The sequence below is a fragment of the Emydura macquarii genome, unplaced genomic scaffold, assembly GCF_026122565.2.
Source record: "Emydura macquarii macquarii isolate MOO-44397 ecotype Brisbane River unplaced genomic scaffold, CSIRO-AGI_Emac_v2 contig_2207, whole genome shotgun sequence".
Lineage (NCBI taxonomy): Eukaryota > Metazoa > Chordata > Testudines > Chelidae > Emydura > Emydura macquarii.
Window position 1 is genome coordinate 851143 of NW_027132344.1, and position 21726 is coordinate 872868.

General features: G+C 45.8%; 1 protein-coding gene across 8 annotated transcripts in view; it reads left to right on the forward strand.

The window, feature by feature from the left end:
* HERC2 (HECT and RLD domain containing E3 ubiquitin protein ligase 2) overlaps positions 1-11678 on the forward strand; it is a 216296-nt gene extending 204618 nt beyond the window's left edge. For all 8 annotated transcript variants that reach the window (XM_067559971.1, XM_067559974.1, XM_067559977.1 and 5 more), the window contains 4 exons: positions 1583-1773; positions 9139-9244; positions 9870-10082; positions 10675-11678. In XM_067559971.1, the coding sequence (XP_067416072.1) occupies positions 1583-1773; positions 9139-9244; positions 9870-10082; positions 10675-10947 (783 nt within the window). In that variant the 3' untranslated portion in view covers positions 10948-11678. The remainder of the gene's footprint in view (positions 1-1582; positions 1774-9138; positions 9245-9869; positions 10083-10674) is intronic.
* The last annotated feature ends 10048 nt before the right edge of the window (positions 11679-21726 follow it).

A 21726-nucleotide genomic window follows, 5' to 3' on the forward strand; every position in this document is an offset into this window, starting at 1 on the left:
GGCAAGTTACATCCCCTTTCTGTGTTTGTTTCTGCATCTGTAACATGGGGATAATGATACTGACCTCCTTTTGAAAAGTACTGTGAGATCTACAGATGAATAGCACTGTATAAAAGGTAGGCATTGTTATTAGGGTCTTGTTACAAGAGCAGTTCCTTTCCCACTGCAGTCAGCAGAGGAGTTTTAAAAGGGCCATATTATCTCAGCTCACATCAGTGCTTAACAGCTTCACAGCACCTCATTCATACCTTTTTCCTTGGTTCTTAACTGTCTTCTGAGTCAAATCTTTTTTAACAGGAACAAACTGTTGCCTTTCATTTATAAGCTTCAAAGACGCCTGTAATATTGTATGATTATTATATGTTCTCTCTGTTTGCCTTATTGTTTTTATGTTTGCTTTGTGGTTATAGGGAATTAATTGCAACAGGAGTGGGAAAACCTTTCTGATAGCCATCTAGTTACCAGTCTTTTAAAGAACAATGCCGGTGTCAGCTCCTCTGAAATTTGCTTCTGACAGTGGTTAACTGTCTGTTTGGCTCTACTGGGAAAAGGCTGATCTTGTAATCCCAAGGAGCCTTCGTGCTGGAAAACTGAAACAAAGAACTTTTGAGTAGATAAAAAAACCTGCGCTCGAAGGTGTGGTAGAGGGAGAAATGCAAGAGGACTTCAGGAGTTGCAAACTGTCCCCCTGACCCTGAGATTGGGGTACCTGTGATAAGCTAGGGCTACTTAGATTTTAGGTTAGACAGTTCAACTTGTAGACAGTTTGTGTTAATATCCCTTAGTTTATAATCTGCTTTATTCCTGCTGTTGAGATTAAACAATACTTTGTTCTGAAAGGGCTGTTTTGGATCACTGTTTTCACGGTGGTCACAGGAAAGGCTTGCAAGTCTTGAACCCAGCCAGTCCTGCTGAGGAATCATGGTTTACACAGGGTACTTTATGTGAGGACCAATCTGAGAGTGGGGAATTCCCAATTCTGGCCCAGTGAAGTGCAGTGTAGGCCTGACCTCTGGAGGAGGTGCACTCAGAGACAGGAGGGGTTAATGGTGCAGCTAGCATTGAACTGACACAATGTTTTGTTCATATTGTTTGTATCATTGCTGTTCCTGGAATGTATTATCTTTTTTCTTATCTGTGTCAGGTTGTTTGATGCTTCCTGCTCTTAGAATTCACTTAACATATTGATCCATATTCTAGTCAAGCAGGGCTTCTGTGAAGTTTTCCAGTATTACTTTGTTCTCAAAAGAACGGTCCATGGGAGCACCCATAAATCCAGTCTCAGTAGTGTAATCTGATTTCTTGGCAGATACTTTTCCCTTTCCCTTTCTTTCATAGAGGGGCTGGAGAACTGGACCACAGTTCCATGGAAACTAATGAAGTTTCATGCAAAGTGCCATGCTACTTTGTTACCTAAAAAGCCAGTTGGATGATTGTCTTCATGTCAGTTATTAAATCTGGGTACTTGGTACTGGGTATCTTGTCCTGTTGTGAAAAACATTCCTGTGCCATATAAAAAATGCACAGAGGTGAAGAATGAATAACTTCAGTTTTAGTTTATGGATTTGTTTTCCTTTAAAAGGTTGATAAAGATTTTATTCCTGGGCTTATGTACATTCGAGACAACGAAGCTACTTCCGAAGAGTTTGAAGCCATGAGCCTTCCTTTCACAGTGCCAAATGCAAGTGGTCAAGACATTCAATTGAGTTCCAAATATACCCATATTACACTGGATAATAGAGCTGAATATGTGAGACTCGCAATAAACTACAGGTTTGTTGAATAACTTCACTAATTTAGATTTAAAGAAATGGATGGAGCTATAGAAATGTTGCATTTACGCAAGGCTATGAAATGCAGTGTTCTGGCTTCATGTACAGTAATAGCTAATTTTTTTCCATGTAATTATGGTGTAAATCAATCTTCCTATATCTTTTAAGAAGGAAAAAAACTGAATCATTAGGTCGGGCGTATTCTTGTGGAAATAAGAGGGGATTGTTACAAGCTGACAGTGGTTGCCCAAAGTGTTTCTTGTCACCTTGGCTTGACCAGAGGTTGATTTTTGATGTGGGCTTAACAATAGTTATCAATGTCTGTCATCTCCAGCCTGGCTTGCTGTAATGTGTTCTTATCCTTAAAGTTCTCTCAGAAGTTCCAGCTAATGCAGAATGTCACTAGTCTCCTTTTTATGTTGGGCTGCTACATCTGGACTGTCTTCTCTCTCAGCTTCCTATTCAGTTTTAGGTGAAAAATTGAAACAGCAAGTTCTTTTTCAAGTTATTGCTCATGTCTGGTTCACGGTAGGTGTGAGCACGCCTTTGTGCACGGTTACTGGAACTTTTTTCCCTTTAGCAGTACCCATAGGGCCAGCTTTGGTGCGCCCTGGAGCCCCACAAACATGCCGTGGTATATGAGGTGCTGCCGGCCCTGTGCCCCCTCAGTTCCTTCTTTCTGCCTGTGACGGTTGCTGGAACTGCTTTGGCTTGCATTGCAAGTGCTCAATCCCTTTTGTTCTCCCTTAATCGTTTGTTGTTAGTCTTAGTTAGGTAAATTAGACCTTAAGTGTTGTTAATAGTGGTAGTTAGTCACTTAGGATAGTCCCGGCTGGGACTTTGCCGGGAGCGGGGCATGCCCCGTTCACCGGGTTTCAAACCATGTGCCTCCTGTGGGATGGCCTTTCTGCTGAGTGACCCCCATGATAATTGTCTAAAGTGCCTGGGAGAAGCTCATCGTAAGGACAAATGCAAAATTTGTAAGGCCTTCAGACCTCGGACCTGAAAAGACAGAGAGATCTGCTTGAAAGCCTTACTGATGGAAGGCAGCACTCAGACCGACCTCTGAACCAATCTGTTCTGCTTCGATATCGAGCATGACATTTGGTGCAGAGCACGCCGTCGACACCAGCCCCACCTTGGCACCGGACTTCTTCCTCTCCTTCGAAAAAGCAGCACACAGAGCTCCAACCAGAGAGCCACCCGACTCCTGGGAATGGGAGGTTGTCTCTGCATCTGCCGGTGCCATCAACACCAGAGGTGTTTCAGGTGGCACAGACCTTGTTGGCCTTGCCCACGCTGCCCCTGCCTCATCCCAGAGAGAAGGGGCCGGTGTTGCAGGGGAAGCCTGCATTGGGACCCCCTGGTTGGCTCGGGTGATCTCCGGAGCTGGGAGGAAGATTTCCAACAGCCCAGTTACCCTGGGTGGATGGGTCGACATGGCACTGCTCCCCCAGAAGGGGCTCCAGGTCATGGTTGCTGGAGCACCCCACATTGGCAGGGCACAGAGTAAGGTTGCCTTCCTGGCACCGGTCACAGTCTCTGGCACCGGGGGAAGTTCATTCCAGGAGGCTGCTCCTATCTGGGTTGCCTGCAGGAGGCTGCTCCTCAGAGGGAAGTCGGCACCGCTCTGGGTGCTCCAGTTCACAGTCGGAGCACGGTTCCCCATGTCAGCACTGGTCGTGGCACCGGCAATGGGTCTCGTCATCACGATCGATGACGCCGAAAGGCCGTTCTACAGAGCACCGGAGCACCCACAGATCAGGTCATTGCTCCCCCACCACACAGCACCGTACAGAAGGAGCTTCCGAGGCAGCCCCACTATGGTCGTCTGACAGTGAGTCAGTGTCCTCTCGAGAGGACCACCAGAGGTGGTCACCCAGGGACATTCGGTGCCCCAGGATGATCTCAGGGCACATCAAGAGCGTGGCTTCCAACTTGGGGTTGGTGGTGGAGGAGATGAAGGAGGTGTCACAGTCTCTAATGTCCTGGCAGCAGCCGCCCCAGCCCGGGTTGCCCTCCCGGTGCATGAGGGGGTATTGAAGATAGATAGTGAAGGCCCTGTGGCAGACCACTTCATCAGTAGTCCCAACCTCTTAAGAGGGCCAAGAAAAAATATTATGTCCTGGCCAAAGGATTCGAGTACCTTCTCACCCACCTCTCTCCCGATACCCTAGTGGTAGATGTGGCCAATCAGCAGGATAGGAAGGGACAGCCAGGTTCCATGCCAGAAAACAAAGATAACAAGGAATTAGACCTGTTTGGGAGAGAGGTTTATTTGATGGCAAGCCTGCAGTTTTGAATTGCCAATCAACACTCTCCTGGGCAGGTACAACTTCAATCTCTGGGATGCGCTAAAGTGCTTTGTGGACGCTTTTCCCGAGGACCAGGCACTGGACTTTAGTACCAACCTGGAGGAGGATATGACGGTGGCCAGAGCAGCACTGCAGGTGTCTTCGGATGCAGCAGATTTGGCGGGCAGAGCCATGGCCTCTGCCATCTGCATGCGTCGGTGCTCGTGGCTGCAATCCTTGGGGCTGTCCCAGGAGGTCCAACAGTCCATCCAGGACCTCCCCTTCGACGGGTTGGCCTTGTTTCAGATCAGACGGCTGCAAAGTTGCATGGTCTGAAAGACTCGAGGGCCACGTTCCGCTCCTTGGGTCTTTATACGCCCTAGGCCCCTAGATGCCAGTTCCGTCCTCAGGGCCAGCAACAGCAGAGGAACCAGCCACAGCAGTTCACACTCTACAGACAGAGGGAGAGAAATAGGGGACTTGAACCAACGCCAGGTTCCTCCTCAGCCCCCCAGCAAGGGTCATCTAGGCGATCTGGTAATCAAGGAGGTCATTTTGAAGGTGTGTGTGAGGGCGGTGTTCCAGCTGTTCCCTGGATCCCTCCTGTCCCTTCTTGAACCGCCTAGCTCTCTTCCTGTCCGAATGGGCCAAGGTCACTTCGGATTGCTTGGTCCTTGTCATGGTTTCGGCAGGCTATGCCCTCCAGTTTGCTTCTACGCCTCCCAACAGCCCTCCCTCCCCGTCCCTCTTCAGGGACCTCTCTCACGAGCAACTCCTCATGCAAGAGGTAGAGACCCTTCTCAGCCTGGGGCCTGTAGAAGAGGTTCCACCAGACATATGGGGAAAGGGGTTTTACTCGAGGTACTTTCTTATCTCCAAAGTGAAAGGGGTCTAAGCCCCATACTAGACTTGTGTCGTCTCAACAAATATCTCAAGAGGCTGAAATTTCACACGGTCTCCCTTGCCTCTGTCATCCCCTCCCTGGATCCAGGAGACTGGTATGCCGCCCTAAAGGACACTTACTTCCACATTTCTCTCTTCCCCAGCCACAAGTGTTTCCTCCTCTTTCATGGTAGATGGCTCCCACTACCAGTTTGCTGTGTTCCTTTTTAGGCTTTCCTCAGCCCTGAGCGTGTTTACAAAATGTATGGTGGTGGCGGCGGCGGCGCACCTGAGGTGCAAATGGGTCCAAATTTTCCCCTACCTGGATGACTGGCTTATCAGGGACAGGTCCAGGGCCCAGGTCCAGAGCAGTGTAGGTCTGACCTGTGCCGCCTGCTGGGCCTGCTAATAAATGAGCAGAAGTCCACATTAACCCCAGTGCAGCGAGTAAAGTTCATTGGGGTGGCCCTGGATGCATCCCAAGCCAGAGCTTTCCTATCCCAGCCACGCTTCGAGGTGATGTCTGGTGTCATTGCTTGCCTACACCTGTGTCTGCAGTTGTTAGGCCACATGGCAGCCTGCACTTACATGGTGAGGCTGACTCTCCTCAGACTCAGACCACTTCAATCATGGCTGGCCTCGGTTTATGCCCCGAACAGACATTTCCTGGATCGAGTGGTCACAGTTTCCCTTTCCCACCCCTCCCCCCAGATCCTGGCCTCACTAGACTGGTTGTGGACCCCCTGGGCAGTGTTGAGGGGTGTGCCGTTCAAAGAGCTAGTCCCCTCAGTCACCTTGGCATCTGACACGTTGGACTTAGGATGGGGGCCCATATCCATGCCAGCCTCGGCACACAAGGGGTCTGGTTGAGGGAGGAGAGGCGCACGTACATCAACATGAGAGAGTTATGGGCTATTCAACTAGCATGTGGAGTGTTCCTCCACTTTATTGCAGGCAAGGTGGTGCAGATGCTGACAAACAATACAGGGGCCATGTATTACATCAACAGGCAGGGGGGAGCCTGTTCCTCAGCCCTCTGCAAGGAAGCCATTTGGCTGTAGGACCTGGCGGTCAGACACAATTTTCACATAATAGCCTCTCACCTCCCAGGAGTGAGGAATGACGAGGCAGACCGCCTCAGCAGGTCATTCTGACCCCGCCATGACTGATTGCTGCATCCAGGTGTGGTCTCTCTGATTTTTCCAATGGTGGTGCTCTCCCCAGGTGGACCAGTTCGCATCAGCATGACATAAGAAATGCCCGCAGTTCTGCTCCCTCCACAGTCTGGAGCGGCCAGGTCGCTCTCTGACACTTTCCTTCTGCAGAGGTCAGGGAGCTTCGTGTACGCATTTCCACCCATTCCTCTCCTTCACAAAGTCCTGCTGAAAATCAAGAGGGACAAGGCGGATGTTATCTTAATTGCACCAGCCTGGCCACGCCAGCACTGGCTCGGCATGCTGCTGGACCTATTGATCGCCCCCCCGGCTGGGGCTTCTGAGATGGCACAATCTCCTGTCCCAGGATCATGGTCATTTGCTACACCCGTAACTGGACTCCCTACACCTCACAGCATGGAGGCTCTGTGGCTAAGCACAGATGAGCGAGCCTGTTCGGCTCAAGTCCAGCAAATCCTGCTGGGTAGCAGGAAACCTTCCACGCGGGTCGTGTATCAGGCTAAATGGAAGCAATTTACCTGTTGGGCAGTGTCCCAGAGGATTTCGCCTGGGTTGTTGCTGATACAGGTGATCGTGGAATACTTGTTGGAACTAAAACTCCAGGAGTTAGCCATTTCCTCCCTGAAGGTCCACCTAGCAGCTATATCGGCATTCCACCAGCCTTTGGAGGGGAGATCAGTTTTCTCCCATCCTATGACAACTAGGTTCCTGAAAGGGATGGAAAAGCTCTATCTGCAGGTCTGTGATCCAGTGCCTCCCTGGGATCTCTCGCAGCTCACGGGATCCCCCCTTCGGCCCATGGACACGTGCCCTTTACTGGTGCTGTCATGGAAGGTGACCTTCCTGGTGGCCATTACCTTGGCAAAGAGGGTCTCCGAGATTAGGTCACTGACCTCAGAGCCTCCTTACATTGTGTTCTATAAAAACAAAGTTCAGTTGCAGCCACACCCGGCCTTTTTGCCTAAGGTGGTTTCCCAATTTCATCATAACCGAGACATTTTTCTCCCCGTGTTTTTTCCCAAACTGCATGGTTTGGAGGAGGAGAGGAGGTGGCACACGCTAGAATGTTAGTTGGGCGTTAGCATTCTACATTGAGCGCACAAGACCGTTCCAGAGAGCTACACAACTCTTCATCGTGGTGGCTGATCGGATGAAAGGCTTACCTATTTCCGCCTAGTGCATCTCATTGTGGTTAACTTGCTGCATCAAGTTCTGCTATGAACAGGCGAAGGTGCCGCTTCTGGGGATGATTACAGCCCACTCAACCAGATCTCAAGCTTTGTCTACAGCCTTCTTAGCGAGAATGCCTGTGCAAGACATCTGCAGGGCTGCCATCTGATCATCTGTTCACATCTTCACGTCCCACTATGTCATTGTCCAGCAGGCGTGGTACGATGCGGGCTTCAGCAGAACGGTGCTGCAGGCAGTTTATCCATAACTCCGTCCCTCCTCCAAGGTATTGCTTGTGAGTCACATAAGCAAGCACTTGAAGAAGAAAATATGGTTACTTACCTTGTAACTGTTCTTCGAGATGTGTTGCTCATGTCCATTCCACGATCCAACCCCCATCCCCGCTTCCAGAGTTGGCAGCAAGAAGAAACTGAGAGGACGCAGGACCAGCAGCCCCTCATATACCGCGGCGTGTGCACGGGACTCCAAAGCCAGCCCTACGGGTACTGCTAAAGGGAAAAAGTTCTGGTGACGGCCACACACATCTTGAATGGAATGGACATGAGCAACACATCTCGAAGAACAACAATTACAAGGTAAGTAACCATCCTTTTTTGCCTGTGGCAATTGAATTGAGACTAATTGTTTTAAAATGTAATATTTTGTTCCTCACTGTTCAATCCCTGCCTAATACCATCTAACCAGCACACTGTGAGGCAGATATGCTCCAATTTGGCTAAGGTGTGCTTGGTTTGAGATGAGTGGCTAGGAAAAGTGGCTTTGTGGCCCTGGATTTTAGGGATGCTCTAACTTAGATTGCTTACCCATGGCCTCCAAAGAGCTTTTCTTACGGTCAGAATTTCCAGGAGTAGGAATGCCCCGTCCCTCTGATTCCCTGCTTTAATTCAGTAAAAACAGAACAGACCATTATCTTCTGCTTCACCCTCATCTTTGTGCTCATCTGTTTCTCCCTATAATTATATTGTCAACTCTTTGGGGCAGAGATGGTCTTTTCATTATATATGTATATGGTGCCTAGCGCAATGGGGCTTTTATGCAGAGTTTTGCAGAATTTAGGTCCATCTTGCTGAAAATTGCATGGGATCTTGAACATAAAATAACCATGTTTAAAGATGGAGCATTAGCAACTTGTTTTAGTGTAGTGTAATCCTTTAATATAGGATAACTTGAGCAGTTTCTGTTTTAGTTGTTAATCTGATGATAATGACATCCAGGTTCACCAAATTGTGAACATCCTAAATGGGACAAGAGCATAAAAGAAAAAACTCTAACAAAACAGAAAAAGTTTAACTAGGCTTTTTTAATCTGAAGACAGCTTAGTCATTTTACAACGGCAATCCCACAAGATTTTAAACTTCATGTACAGTTGAGAGGGACTCCAGAAATGGAGAAATTTTTTCCAGGCAAAAAAAACCTATTAAATAAATTCCAATCTTGTTTTAAAAACTAAGGCTGAAATTTCTACATCCTGAGTGCCTAGTTAGGCTCCTGAATCCATATGTAGACACATAAATAAGTGATCTAATCTTCAGCTGCATTGAGCAGCCACAAATCTGAACTCAGTGGAACTGGAGGTGCTCTGCACTTCTGAAAATGAGGCCACTTTTAATTAAGTAGCTATAGGAGCATTTAGGAGCCTAACTGAGCATCCCAGGGTATGAAAATGTTGTCCCAGATGCTTATTGATTAATATACATGAGGCAATAAATTGGCATAATTAAGAAATGATTTTGGAGAGTAATTTTAATTCACCATGTAAGATGCTCAAACGATCACTGTAAGTGTTCACTGAAACTTATTTCCGTTGTAAATGTCTTTCTGCAGACTTCATGAATTTGATGAACAAGTTGCAGCAGTTCGGGAAGGGATGGCCCGGGTTGTTCCTGTTCCTCTTCTTTCACTCTTTACGGGATACGAACTGGAAACAATGGTATAGGCTTTCTCATTCACTACTGCTGTTGGATTGATGATATAAAATTAGACCATTTACTTGAGTCTTACTGATCCAATGCTCGTGTTTTAGCTCTAGTAAAACCATGCAGTGTAATGATAGTAGATTGCATGTAATTTGTAGCTGAAGGAGAGGGCTAGAAAATATTTATATAGTTGTCCTCTCATATTTTTACAAGGACCACTTTTTATGCAATTAGGCAGTGTGATGTAATAGATTGTGTGGAACTAAGAACCAGGAACTGCTGAGCTCTGACATTTGATTTTGTAAGAGGTCTTAAGAAAATCTTTGTCTGTTCCCTCAGATGTAAAATGGGAATAATATCTCCCAGAGCTGTTGAAGCCAATTCCATTTTGTATAGCACTTCAAAGTTGTAAAGTGTTCAGTTTAGTGCTGCAGTAGTATCAAAGAAGGCTAGTCATTGTCCCTGATGCTAAACGTCACTGTTTGAAGGAGTTAAATGGACCATAACTTGTAGATGTTTGGAATGTTCATTTTGTCATTGAAAAAGCTGATTAAACACTTTGATGGAAAGAAGGGAACAAATTGCCTGTGATTGATTTCTGATCAATTCCTTCTCTTGTCTTCATGTTTTATTTTTCAGGTATGTGGAAGCCCAGATATCCCACTTCACCTTCTGAAGTCTGTAGCAACATATAAGGGAATTGAACCTACCGCCTCCTTGATACAGTGGTTCTGGGAGGTGATGGAATCCTTCTCCAACACCGAACGATCTCTCTTCCTACGTTTTGTATGGGGCAGGACAAGGCTACCTAGAACTATTGCAGATTTCAGAGGCAGGGACTTTGTTATTCAGGTAAGGTCAGGAGACCCACAGGCTGATAACGAAGAGGTGGTGGCAGACAGGAGAATGTGCTAACTTCACTAAGCTAGTTTTAATACCAAGATCACTTTAGAGTTTATAGAGCAATAGAGGATGCAAAATACAACAAACGTTGGTTTAAATATTTTCCTTGGTCCAGCTCTGGATATTTTCCCCCACCACCATTTTGCTTCTTTGGATGAGTTTTCTTCAGTGGTAGTCACCCCTTGCTTTTATTAACGTTCACTTAAAAGAGCCCATTTATCTTATTAAATATTTCAGCTTAATATGGTTTTAACATTTAAGCGTTTTTTATATTTTACCAGTTCATAGTGAGGAGTGGATTTTAACTAGCTTCTTCCTTTAGCATATACTATTCACTTCAAAGAGTCCCATACTATATATAACAATGTTTTTGATTTAGTATGAAGAAAATGTATTTGTTCACTTAGCAGCTATTCTTTTTAGAAGCCTTAACATCAGGGTAAATGTGATTTAAAAAAAAAAAATCCTGGTCTTATTTTAGTATGTTTTCTCTGTGTTGTTAAATAGTGAAACTAAATGGCTTGTGCTTGTTGTCTGACAGGTTTTGGATAAATACAATCCTCCAGATCACTTCCTTCCTGAGTCATATACATGCTTCTTTCTATTGAAGCTTCCCAGGTATTCTTGTAAACAGGTACTAGAGGAAAAACTGAAATATGCCATTCATTTCTGCAAGTCCATAGACACTGATGATTATGCCCGGATAGCACTGACCGGAGAGCCAGCTGCTGATGACAGTAGCGATGATTCCGACAATGAAGATGCAGATTCTTTTGCTTCAGACTCTACACAGGATTATTTAACAGGACATTGAAACAAATAACATAAAAGAGGCAAATATGTCACAAGCACTGAGGCGTGAAACGCCACTAGTGGCATTTGAGCAAAGGAGTACAAAATATGTACATCCAGAGGAATACTAATCTTATGAACATGGGGAAAGCATGTCTGTTACTCACAATAGGAATAATGGAGTATAACTTAAGATATCTGCTTAGAATAAATGGCACGGTATATGGGCATTTAACATTTATTTTAAGAGTTGAGAGAGTCCCCCATAAGACTGCACTACATTTAGAAGCTTTGTGTTTACTGAAGTGTTGTAAATGTTTATATACATACAGTAGTGCAGCATCCAGAAAAAGCAGTGAAACCTTTAAATTGTGGGTGCAATAGATTTTTTCATAAGTGTTGTGTTCTATGTATCTTCTTGATTGTATATTGGAAATACTGTGCAACAACTGAATAGTATTATAAATATTTGGATTAACTTTACTAGAAGTTTGTTTATTAAAAAAAACCTTTTTGAACATTAAATTATCAGTGTTCCTTGAAATACGTCTATAGGTAAATAAACAGAAAGGTCATTAGGTTCACCTCCACGCCCTATTTGTATATTTTAGCTTATGCATTATGTATCTCAAATTGATACCTTTCTGTGAACAGCATCATAATTCTTATCATGGGAAGTGTATTGTATATAATTAATTTGTGCCATGTATATGCAAAAATTATTTCCCTCTAAATAAAACTTATGTCAAAGAATTTAGTACGACTTTTTTGGTAATGTATAGTTGGTATGTAGAAGAGTACTGTAAAATGGTTCACATATTTAAGGCTGTATCTATGCTAAGCTCTTTTTCTGCAGCCCAGCATCTCCCACAGTTCTATTGCACATGCATGCCTCTCCTTCTGTCTGCATCTTCCAGAGGCAATCCAAAGCTGCAGCTCAGTTTGTGTTGGCCATGCCCTCTTCTCTCACTTGCTGCCAGATATATGCCTTTGCAGCAGCATACAGTGGTTTGCTTAGCTCTTCTCCCTTTTCTTTGACTTCATTTTTTTGGCTATTTTTCAGGCAGTGTGAACATTTTGTTTTGAGCTCCCTTGCCACATCCTGATCTGGTGTCTGAATAGCGTGGTGGTCACAGCCACCCGAAGCCCCTGCTGAAGTGCCTCCTTACCAGGCCCCTCCATCCCTTCTCAGGCATGGCAGAGCAGCTGCGCAAGCACTGGACAAAATCCAGAAGATGCTCTGTAGGCAAGGCAGCTTTCTCAGGAGTGGCAGGAGGCAAATCATGCCCAGCCTGCTCCTAGCCAGCTACCCTTAACGCTGCTAGGGCACAGAGCTCTGAGTCAGACAGGTATGTTGAGTTGCCTACCCACCCAAGTAGCCACAACTCCATCATAGAGAAACCAGTCAGGAGACAGAGCAGAATAGAGGGAAGCTCTAAAAACAAGGAAGACTTTATCCATCCTGCCCAGGGGATTAAGGCCTGGGGTAAAACAGGACTGCAAAGATAAGAACCCCACTGGGATACTGGTCCTCACCCCAAGTCCTAAACTGGGTCTTGGATTCCTTGGGGAGAGATGCCAGGCTCCTAAATAGCCGCCGCCTTCCTAATCCGGATCAGATCCCATCCCATCCTCAGAAGGAGTGGGACTCCGATGAGAGAGAGACTGAAGGGGGAGATTGCTCTCTAGAGGGATTTGGCTCTGTATAAGCAAGCCACAAGAGACCATATTTTGGTCATTCCTGGGCAGCCACACCTGCAAAGTGTGTCAAAGTCAGAAAAGTCCAGGAAGTATAAAAATATCCTGAAGGTACTCATCCTTTGAGTCAGCTGCTGTCATCTCTACCAGAAAAGGAGACCTCTTGTGCTGGGAATCTGAGCAGGACTCAGGTAAAATGGAGCAAAAATTCCCCCACCCTCCCTTGGAGACATTTTGAGATCATGTGCAAAAAGTTTGAGGCCATTCCATTTTTATTTGGCTCCAAGCGTCTTTACAAAGATGTGCTGGTGGTGATCATAGCTAGGCTCAGCTCACATAGAATTTACCTATACCCCTTTCTGGATGACGTTCTTATCAGTGCACTGACCTAGCCTGTGTTATATAACACCACAATGCGAACTTCATACCTGTTTGGAATCCTATGGTTTTGTGATAAACACCAAGAAAACTTCCTTAATCCCATCAATAAGTTAACACATCTGGGAGTGGACGTAGACACCTCAATGGCAAAGATCCAACCAGATCCAGGATCTCATCGCCACCTGAGCAAGTGCACCAAACCCACCATAGCTAGGTGCCATCAGCTATTGGGCCTTGTGGTGTCATGCATAGGGATCACCCCACTGGCAAAATCTCATCTCCGGCATCTCTAGGTCTTCCTTATAAAAGTATGGCACCTCTCTCTGGAGCACATGAAAGTTCAGGTGATGACTCCATGTCAGGTACTGTACTCTGCTTTTTAGCTTGATGGACAGTCCCTGAAAACATCCTCAAGGGCCTTTCCTATGGTTTCTGGACCCTCTGGTTCTCACAATCAATGCCAGCTTGCTAGGTTGAGGAGTACACTTGGAACCCAGAATGGTGCAGGGTGTGTGGAGTGTTGAGGAGAGGAAACACTGCAGAAATCTCCTGGAGCTCAGAGCCATCAAACGGCTCTCAAGAGATTCCAGAACTACCCTATAGGGCAGTTGTGTGTGGGCCAGTCAGACAATATAATCACAGTTGCGTAGGTAAACAGCTAACGAGGAACAAAGAGCGTAGCTCTATATGCAGATGTAATGAAGTTGATAGAATGGGCAGAAAAGATCCTCCCTAAAGGTGTTATACATAGAAATGGAGCTCAGTCAGAAAGTAGACTGGCTTAGCAGATGCATAGTCAACCACTCAGAGTGGTTTCCTGAACCAGGAAGTTGTCTTCCATCTAAACTCAGACATTCAGTTTTCCTTTGGCTGATCTGTTTGCAAGTTGCAAAAACACCAAATGGCTGAAATACTTTACCAGGGAAGCATATCCCAAGTGAAACAGGGCATCTGTTCCCATGGACAGGTAGCCGCAAGGCTTGCTATATGCGTTCTTTTCCTTCCATCTTATAGGGAAAGCCGACGTTCCCATAAGGTGCCAAACTGCAGGCGCAGTTAGTCCCCGGATGACCCCAAGGACAGTTGCCACCCCAATGGCCTTATTGGGCCCCATGGGGTCTCCAGATGGGACCGGGACCCCAGTAAATTAAATCTTCAGGGATGTAGTCTGTGCCTCCGGTACCAGAGAAGGCCCACCGGCATCACTCGTCCGAGGAGTCAGACCCAAATGAGGGAACCTCAGTGGGTACCACATTTTGCCAGGAGCGGGCACACCCGCAGGCTGCACCCCTGCAATCCTCCTCACCTGATGAGGCAGCCTCCCAGAACCACTGTGAGCCACTGGATGACTTCAGGATGCACCAGGAGCTGCTCAAGAGGCTTACCTCCAACTTGGAAGTGGAGGAACGAAAGGAGGCCACAGATAGCCTCTTCAATGTGCTGGCGGCGGCTATCCCAGCTTGAGTGGCCCTCCCAGTCCACGAAGGGGTCCTTAAAATTGTGAAGGCCCTATGGCAAACCCCTTCCTCGGTTGCCCCAATGTCAAAGGTGGCTGAGAAGAAGTATTATGTCCCAGCCAAAGGATTTGAGTATTTGTTTACTCATCCCATCCCTGGGACCCTGGTGGTTGATGCAGCGAACCAGCGGGATAGACAGGGTCAGCCAGTGTCGACTCCCAAGAACAAAGATAACAAGAAGCTGGACTTGTTTGGGAGAAAAAGGTACTCAACGGCAAGCCTTCAGTTTAGGATTCCCAACCAGCAGGCTCTCCTGGGCAGGTATAATTTCAACCTGTGGGACTCTCAGATGTTTTGCTGAGGCCCTGCCCCAGGACCAGGCCATGGATTTTAATACCATCGTGGAGGAGGGTACCGCAGTAGCTAGAGCAGCGCTCCAGGCTTCCTCGGACGCTGCTGACTCGGTTGGCAGGGCTATAGCCTCTGCCATTTGTATGCGAAGGTGCTCGTGGCTCCAATCCTCCGGACTGTCCCAGGAGGTTCAGCAATCCATTCAGGACCTCTCCTTTGATGGGTTGGCCTTGTTTTTGGACCAGACTGATGCGAAATTGCAGGGTCTGAAGGACTCAAGGGCCACACTTCACTTCCTGGGCCTTCACACGCCTCAGACTTCTAGGCGTCAGTCACGGCCCCAGGCGCAGCAGCAGCCAAGGTTTCAGCCCAGGCCTTTCCAGCCCCATAGGCAATGGGACAGAAATAGGGGTTCTAGAAGAAGGAATCAGCCCCCTAGCTCGTCCTCAGCCCCCAAGCAAGGATAAGCAGGAGGTCGGGCAACCAAAGGAGACATTTTTGATGGTGCGCCTCAGCGTAGCGCCCAGACCGTTCTCCTGCATCTATTCTGCCCCTTCCTAAACAGGCTAATGCCCTTCTACCCTGAGTGGGCCAAAATCACTTTGGACCAATGGGTCCTTGGGGTAATCTTGGGGGGCATGCCCTGCAATTTACATCTACCCCACCCCAACAACCCTCCCTCTCCCTCCCTCTACAGGGACCCCTCTCACGAGCAACTCCTCATACAGGAGGTGGATACCTTCCTCAGCCTGGGAGTGGGGAAAACAGTCCCTCAGGATAGAAGGGAGAAAGGGTTCTATTTGAGGTATTTCCTCATTCCAAAGGCGCAGAGGAGTCTGAGGCCCATATTAGACCTGCACTGTTTAAACAAATACATCAAAATATTCAAATTTTGCGTGTTCTCCATAGCTTCCATAATCCCTTCCCTGGATGCAGGAGACTGGTATGCCACTCTCTATCTCAAGGATGCATACTTCCATATCGGTCTGGTTCCTTGAGGGGGTGGAGAGGCTTTATCCACAGGTCCGTGACCTGGTGCTTCCCTGGGATCTCAACCATCTCAAGACTCATGGGGCCCCCTTTGAACCCATGGCCCTCTGCTCCTGCTTTCATGGAAGGTAGCCTTCCTGGTGGCCATTACCTCAGCTTGGAGGGTCTCCGAGATTAGGGCCCTGACCTCAACGCCCCCTTATACGGTGTTCTACGAGGACAAGGTTCAGTTGAGGCCACATCTGGTCTTTCTGCCTATGGTGGTTTCCCAATTTCATTATAATCAGGATATTTTTTTGCAAGTAATTGACTGTTAAGCTGACACATGGTTATGTGTAAACTGTAGTGTAAAAGTCTGTTCCTTTTGTCATCTGGTTTTTAGATGGTTTTTAACCATCAGGAAGCAAAAAGAGCTTTTGTTAGCTAAACACATGACTATATACAGTGTTAAGACCTGACTGTTTATTATTTTTGTTCATAGATGATGCTTTCAGTCCCAAAATATTAGTGATTCCTAGGCTTTAAAACACACCATCCAAGTTTCTAATTTCCTTAAGGTTTTTTAAGGTTGCTCAATAGGAAACACTTCCTAGAAAGTTGTTACTTCTAAGGGTCCAAGAAAGGAAACTGTGAAATGTATCGATGAAATTAATATAGTCTATTCATTCTGTTTTGTGAGCATTATCAAAAGGCTTTAATTCTATATCTGACACAGATTTAGGGAGAGATGTCCTGCAGGTGATAAGAAATGAAACTACTATGATACACTTGCCCCTCTTATGAAATGTATTTCCAGTATGAGTTCCTAAAGCAGTATACTCACTGATCTTTAATTTCAAAGTCTTAGTTCAAAGTTTTGAAATTGGTTGTATGCTGCAGAACTTATTAGATATTCACTTTTTTGGAACTTAATTCCAAGAAGTACATTTTGGGTCCTTGATCAGCTACAATATGGCTGAAATGTCTGTATACATGCATGGCTGACAGAAGAAAACTCAGCTGGAGAAACTCAAGCTGGTCTTGTGGTTAAGGTACAGGACTGAGAGTCAGGAGATACAGGTTCTATTCATACAGACTTCTTATCTGACTTTGTGGAAGTCCCTGTGTTTGTTCAATGCATTCAGTCAACTACAGAAAGTCCAATCAAGTAAGACTCTCAAAATCAAAGTTAATGTCTTCCACAGAAATGCTCATCAATCATAGAATAGGATACTGTGTTGATGACTGGAGGGGGGAAATGATTAATACATTCTTTACTCCCTTGTGCCAGCATGCTGGTCCACTGGATATGCTGCTGCTCTGTGTGAAGAACTGCTATAATTTATAAGAAAAGATGCTCATGCTGATAGAAAAGTGTTGCATCAACCATTAAAATGGGCTGAAGGTGGCAGGCAATAAAAGGAGAAGGCACAAACACAAGCAAGGGAGTAGTCAAGAAGTTACTTGCCTTGGTTGATTGTCATGTTACGCTACAAAAACATGGGAATGAGGTGGTCAGTATAAAAAAAATACTTTCCAGAAATGAAAATGCAAGCACAAATGTATGTTTGTAATCAGATTAACTTCAATCTAGGTTTGGTTTTCTAAAATTGTGAGTTAGAGAATGCAGAAGTGATTACTGGGAAATACTTTGAGCCAGTGTTAGTTTACACTAGGTGGCTACGCAGAATGGTCATATGCCTAAGCTGTGTTTAATGACACATATTTTATGCAGGGCTTGGAAAAATGCAGTAGAAGGGATGGAAGCTTGGCTAGAATTTGCATGTGGGCTGTTAAATTCAAAAGATACTGGTATGAAATGCTCCTCAGTATTTGGGAGACAGGGAGAAATGAAGTGCTTCTCCCGTTTCTTACAGAGGGTCTGAAAACTGCTGTTAATGCTTTTGAGAAAGCCATGCAATTGGCACTGTTTCTGCAGATGCCAGTTCTGGGATACAGGTGAGGTGCCTTGCAACCCCAGAACTGTTCTGAGACAGTTTCATCATTAGGGCCTTGATCTAACATTCCTCCTGCTCTGGTCCAAAAGGCTCTGCTGCATCACAGTCCTCTGTTTCTCTTTGCTTTGGCACATCTGGTGTCTGAATCCTTTTCCTTCTTTTGGAGTAGTTTGTTTATTTAGTTCAAATTTACTTTCAAGCTTCTGTGGCCAGTGGGAACTTCCTTGCCCTTATGGTTGTGGACATGACTTAGAAACGTCACCAGAGAGTAACTGATGCAGTGGCATGTATCTTAGTATGCAGGCAGCCTGGAAGAGGGGATCTGACCAGTCATCTCCCTCTCATGGTTCTGCTGGGGCAATGCTGGCAGGGGTTGATGCACAATCCTCTGCTTAGATAGGAGGGGGCTGAGTGTTTTCTCCTCTGGAACAAACCACAGCCAACCAGAAAAGGGGGGCAGTGGCTGGGAAGTAGGGAGGAGTCCCCAGTTTTCTGGTATGTGGGGTGGTTGTCCCCCCATTAGCCTATCAGATGACTTGTGTGCTGGGTGGCCCCTGTGATGACCACCATAAGGAGGGGAAGGGTTATGTTGGGACACTGATATGGGGTATGCCTAGAGCCTGAATTACCTTAAACTGGCCTGATTGTTTGTGGCATCCAGACAAATAGGAAGAAACAGAAAGATAGTTGGAAATGAAAGAAGTATCTAAGGCTTTGTCTACACTAGCACTTTTGTTGGTAAAATTTTGTCGGTCAGGGTGTGAAAAAAACCACACCCCTGACTGACATGTTTTACTGACAGAAGTGCTGGTGTGGACAGTGCTATGTCAGCGGCCATCATGGAGATTAGCTCTGCCAGTTGGTGTGCCCTCTTCAGGTGGTGCCTCTCTCATTGTTACCAGTTCTCTGAGGATCATTTTTTTCCAACCCGTTCTTAAAAAGGAACTGGACACGTTAACATCCAAGCCTGTGCTTGATTGCAAGCGATAAGCCATCCTTAAGGGATTTCAGACCCCCTAGTAGAAGTTGGTCATTGTTCTCTTGAGCTTCAAACCAATCAAGCATGATTTGAGAGATGCTGAATTCAATGAGGCTCATCTTTTCTATTTCAAATGACAGTGGTTGCTCTAACATGGTTATATCTAAACCCAATCTCCTTATCTTTGCAGCCAGGCTATCCGTATCCATTGAATTCTTCAAGCCCAAACCTAGTCCTAGGCCTCCTATTATCTTTTCAGATAGGTCTCACTTCCGTAGGGCCCTATTAAGCTGTATGATACCTTTTATCCAGTTCTCCCATCCCCCAAGTGCAGTGCCTACATAAGGCTAGTATCTCTTTTGGATCGTGACCACCGAGACTGGTAAGGGCAGCCTTAAGGTAATTAACCGATATTTGAGATGAGATAGAACCTTTTTCTTATATAAGTGACTAATTATTACACGTCCTATTTTGTTCATTATTGGTTTCCCTAGAACTGTTACCTGGTGTTGAAATGTCAGGCCGTACAGACTGGTGACGAACCATAGGCCACTGTCCAAATATTTTGCCCAAATGGGAATATTACCCCTACAAAAGGTATTGTAACTAATAGGGTTCTTGTCCCTTTTACAGAATTGGGTTCAATAACCTCCTGCTATTTCCATGGGTTCTGAGAGTCTGTGGCAGGAAATACTGGATTTATATTCATCACTTCCCATGTATACCCTGACCAGTATATTGGTCGCATTTGCTACTAAAGCTAGGGTGACATTAATATCATACCTTCCTGATATTATAACCAATGGTAGTTGCACATACAGATATGCACATCTTGACCCTTCTATTCCCCAGGTGCTTCTACACGTTACTAATTGGTGGAATGTCTTTTCGTCTGGGGTATACCAACTGCACCTTCCAGGACTTCCAAGGGCTTGTAAGAACCTTTGACCCATTATGTGTACCTGCTTTGTTCCTTGGTGGGATCTCAAGCTACCCACAGCTAAACCTGACAGATGTCAAAACCTAGCCATCCAATTTGGCATGTGGTTTTGTTTGCTGTGACATAAATGTCTACCCCTCTTCTATTAGACCCAAGCAACAATTTTCCATTTTGGAGGATATTTTCCTCTCTTAGGGGTGTATTTATTAAATGGCACAAGTAATACCTGTCCAATAACACTTCCAACCCTTGAATAAGAGTACATTTCACAATGATATGATAGCAAGTATAGTGCCAGCACTTATGACACAACCCTTCATTTTAACCTATCCAGATGATGGTGCACTCTTGGAGGTTCCTATAATGTAAAGATAAACAACAAAATTAGGATACTTCCACACCCTCAGTTCGCTTTCCCTTCCATGCTTTCAGTTGTGAACTATGAAACCACTTGTGTATCTTTTTCCCACGGTGGTTGAAAAATTCTAACTCATAAACGGTGGGTTCAGCCTTGTTTGAAACAAAAACTGGTTCCACCCCCCGAGGGTTTAAAGCATGACCTCTCAGAAAAGTATTGGAAGAGTACCTGGTCTCCCACTTCCCATTTGGTTGGTTTCAAGCTATTTCCCAACTGTTTGTCCATCACCTGAATATTTTGATATAACTGATAGGCCACCTTTTTTTTGAACTTCTGAGATGTGCAACAATATTTTTTACATGAATTCCTCACCTTCAAGGAGGGCTGGAACTTGTCTAGAAGGACACCCCCGTGCATCCACCACATTTTGGGTGTAACCATGGTCCTCCCCAGAAAGATCTGGTGGGGAGTGAACCCATGTGCTCTCACTTTTGATCTTATAGCCATGAGGATCATAGGAAGTCGGAGATCCCAATCTTTTCCCAAATCACATACCTTCCGCAGACAAGCTTTTATGGTACGATTGGATCTTTCTACTAGTCCAGACGATTGCAGGTGTCCCACTATGTGGAATCTTTGTCTGATTCCTAAGGCTATACATAGATTCCTCATCACCTCTGTAGTGAAGTGGGGTCCCTGGTCAGAGTCAATCACTTTGAGAATTCCATATCTTGAAAATGCTTCGTTCAACAATATCTTTGCAGTTGTAATAGCGGTGTTCTTTGATTTTGGATACACTTCCACCCACTTGCTAAAGTGGATGATGACAGCTAGAGCATACCATTTATTTTGACCTGTGGGAGGCAAGGGGCTGATGAAATCTATCTGGACCCGCTCCCAGGGACTGACGATTGGTTGATGTCGCAAAGAACCCTTCACAGCTTTTTGAGCTGCGTTCACGTGGGCGCAATTCAGGCATTGATCGATATGACTTCCTATATCTTCCCTTAGATCAGGCTGTATTCTCCCGAGTCTGGAGCTTGCCCATTCCCAGGCCTGAAGCATGGAGGCACTGTATTTTACCAACTTCCCATCAGCAGTTCTCATTTGGTGCTCCTTCCAAAGAGAGAGCCAATCCACCAGGGCCTTTACGACCCTGTCAGGATCTGATGCTATCCACAGGTCCACATCTGGTTCTTCTTCCTTTAAGACAGTGAGAATTGCAATTACTTCTGCAGCCTGAGCTGATGGTGATGTGACCCGTCCTTGTAGTATCTTTTTTTATCTTTGGCTCGGTAGGCAGCGTAGCCTGCCTGCGGTTTACCTTCTACATTTACCTTCTTTCTTTGGCCTCTTTTAGTGACATTCCAACTTCAAATGGAGACCTTGCATTGTTGGAAACCTTCTCAGGCAGGGGGCACTCATGATCTTCACCATTGGCCAACAGTGCATATGGGGCTAAGATCTCATGGGACACCTTATCTATAGCAATCTCACAGTTCAATAGCATCAGTGTCCAATTGGAGACATACCAATCATAAAATCCCAGTGCTGCAGAGCCCAAACAAGCACCAGAACCTCTCTTTCGCAGACAGTGTACTGTCTATTTCCGAGAGGTTCTTGGACCCATAACCTACTGGCGTGTATTGAGTTCCACAGTTTTGGCTCAGTATTGCACTGATCCCATCTTTAATAGAAGCCAACTGCAGC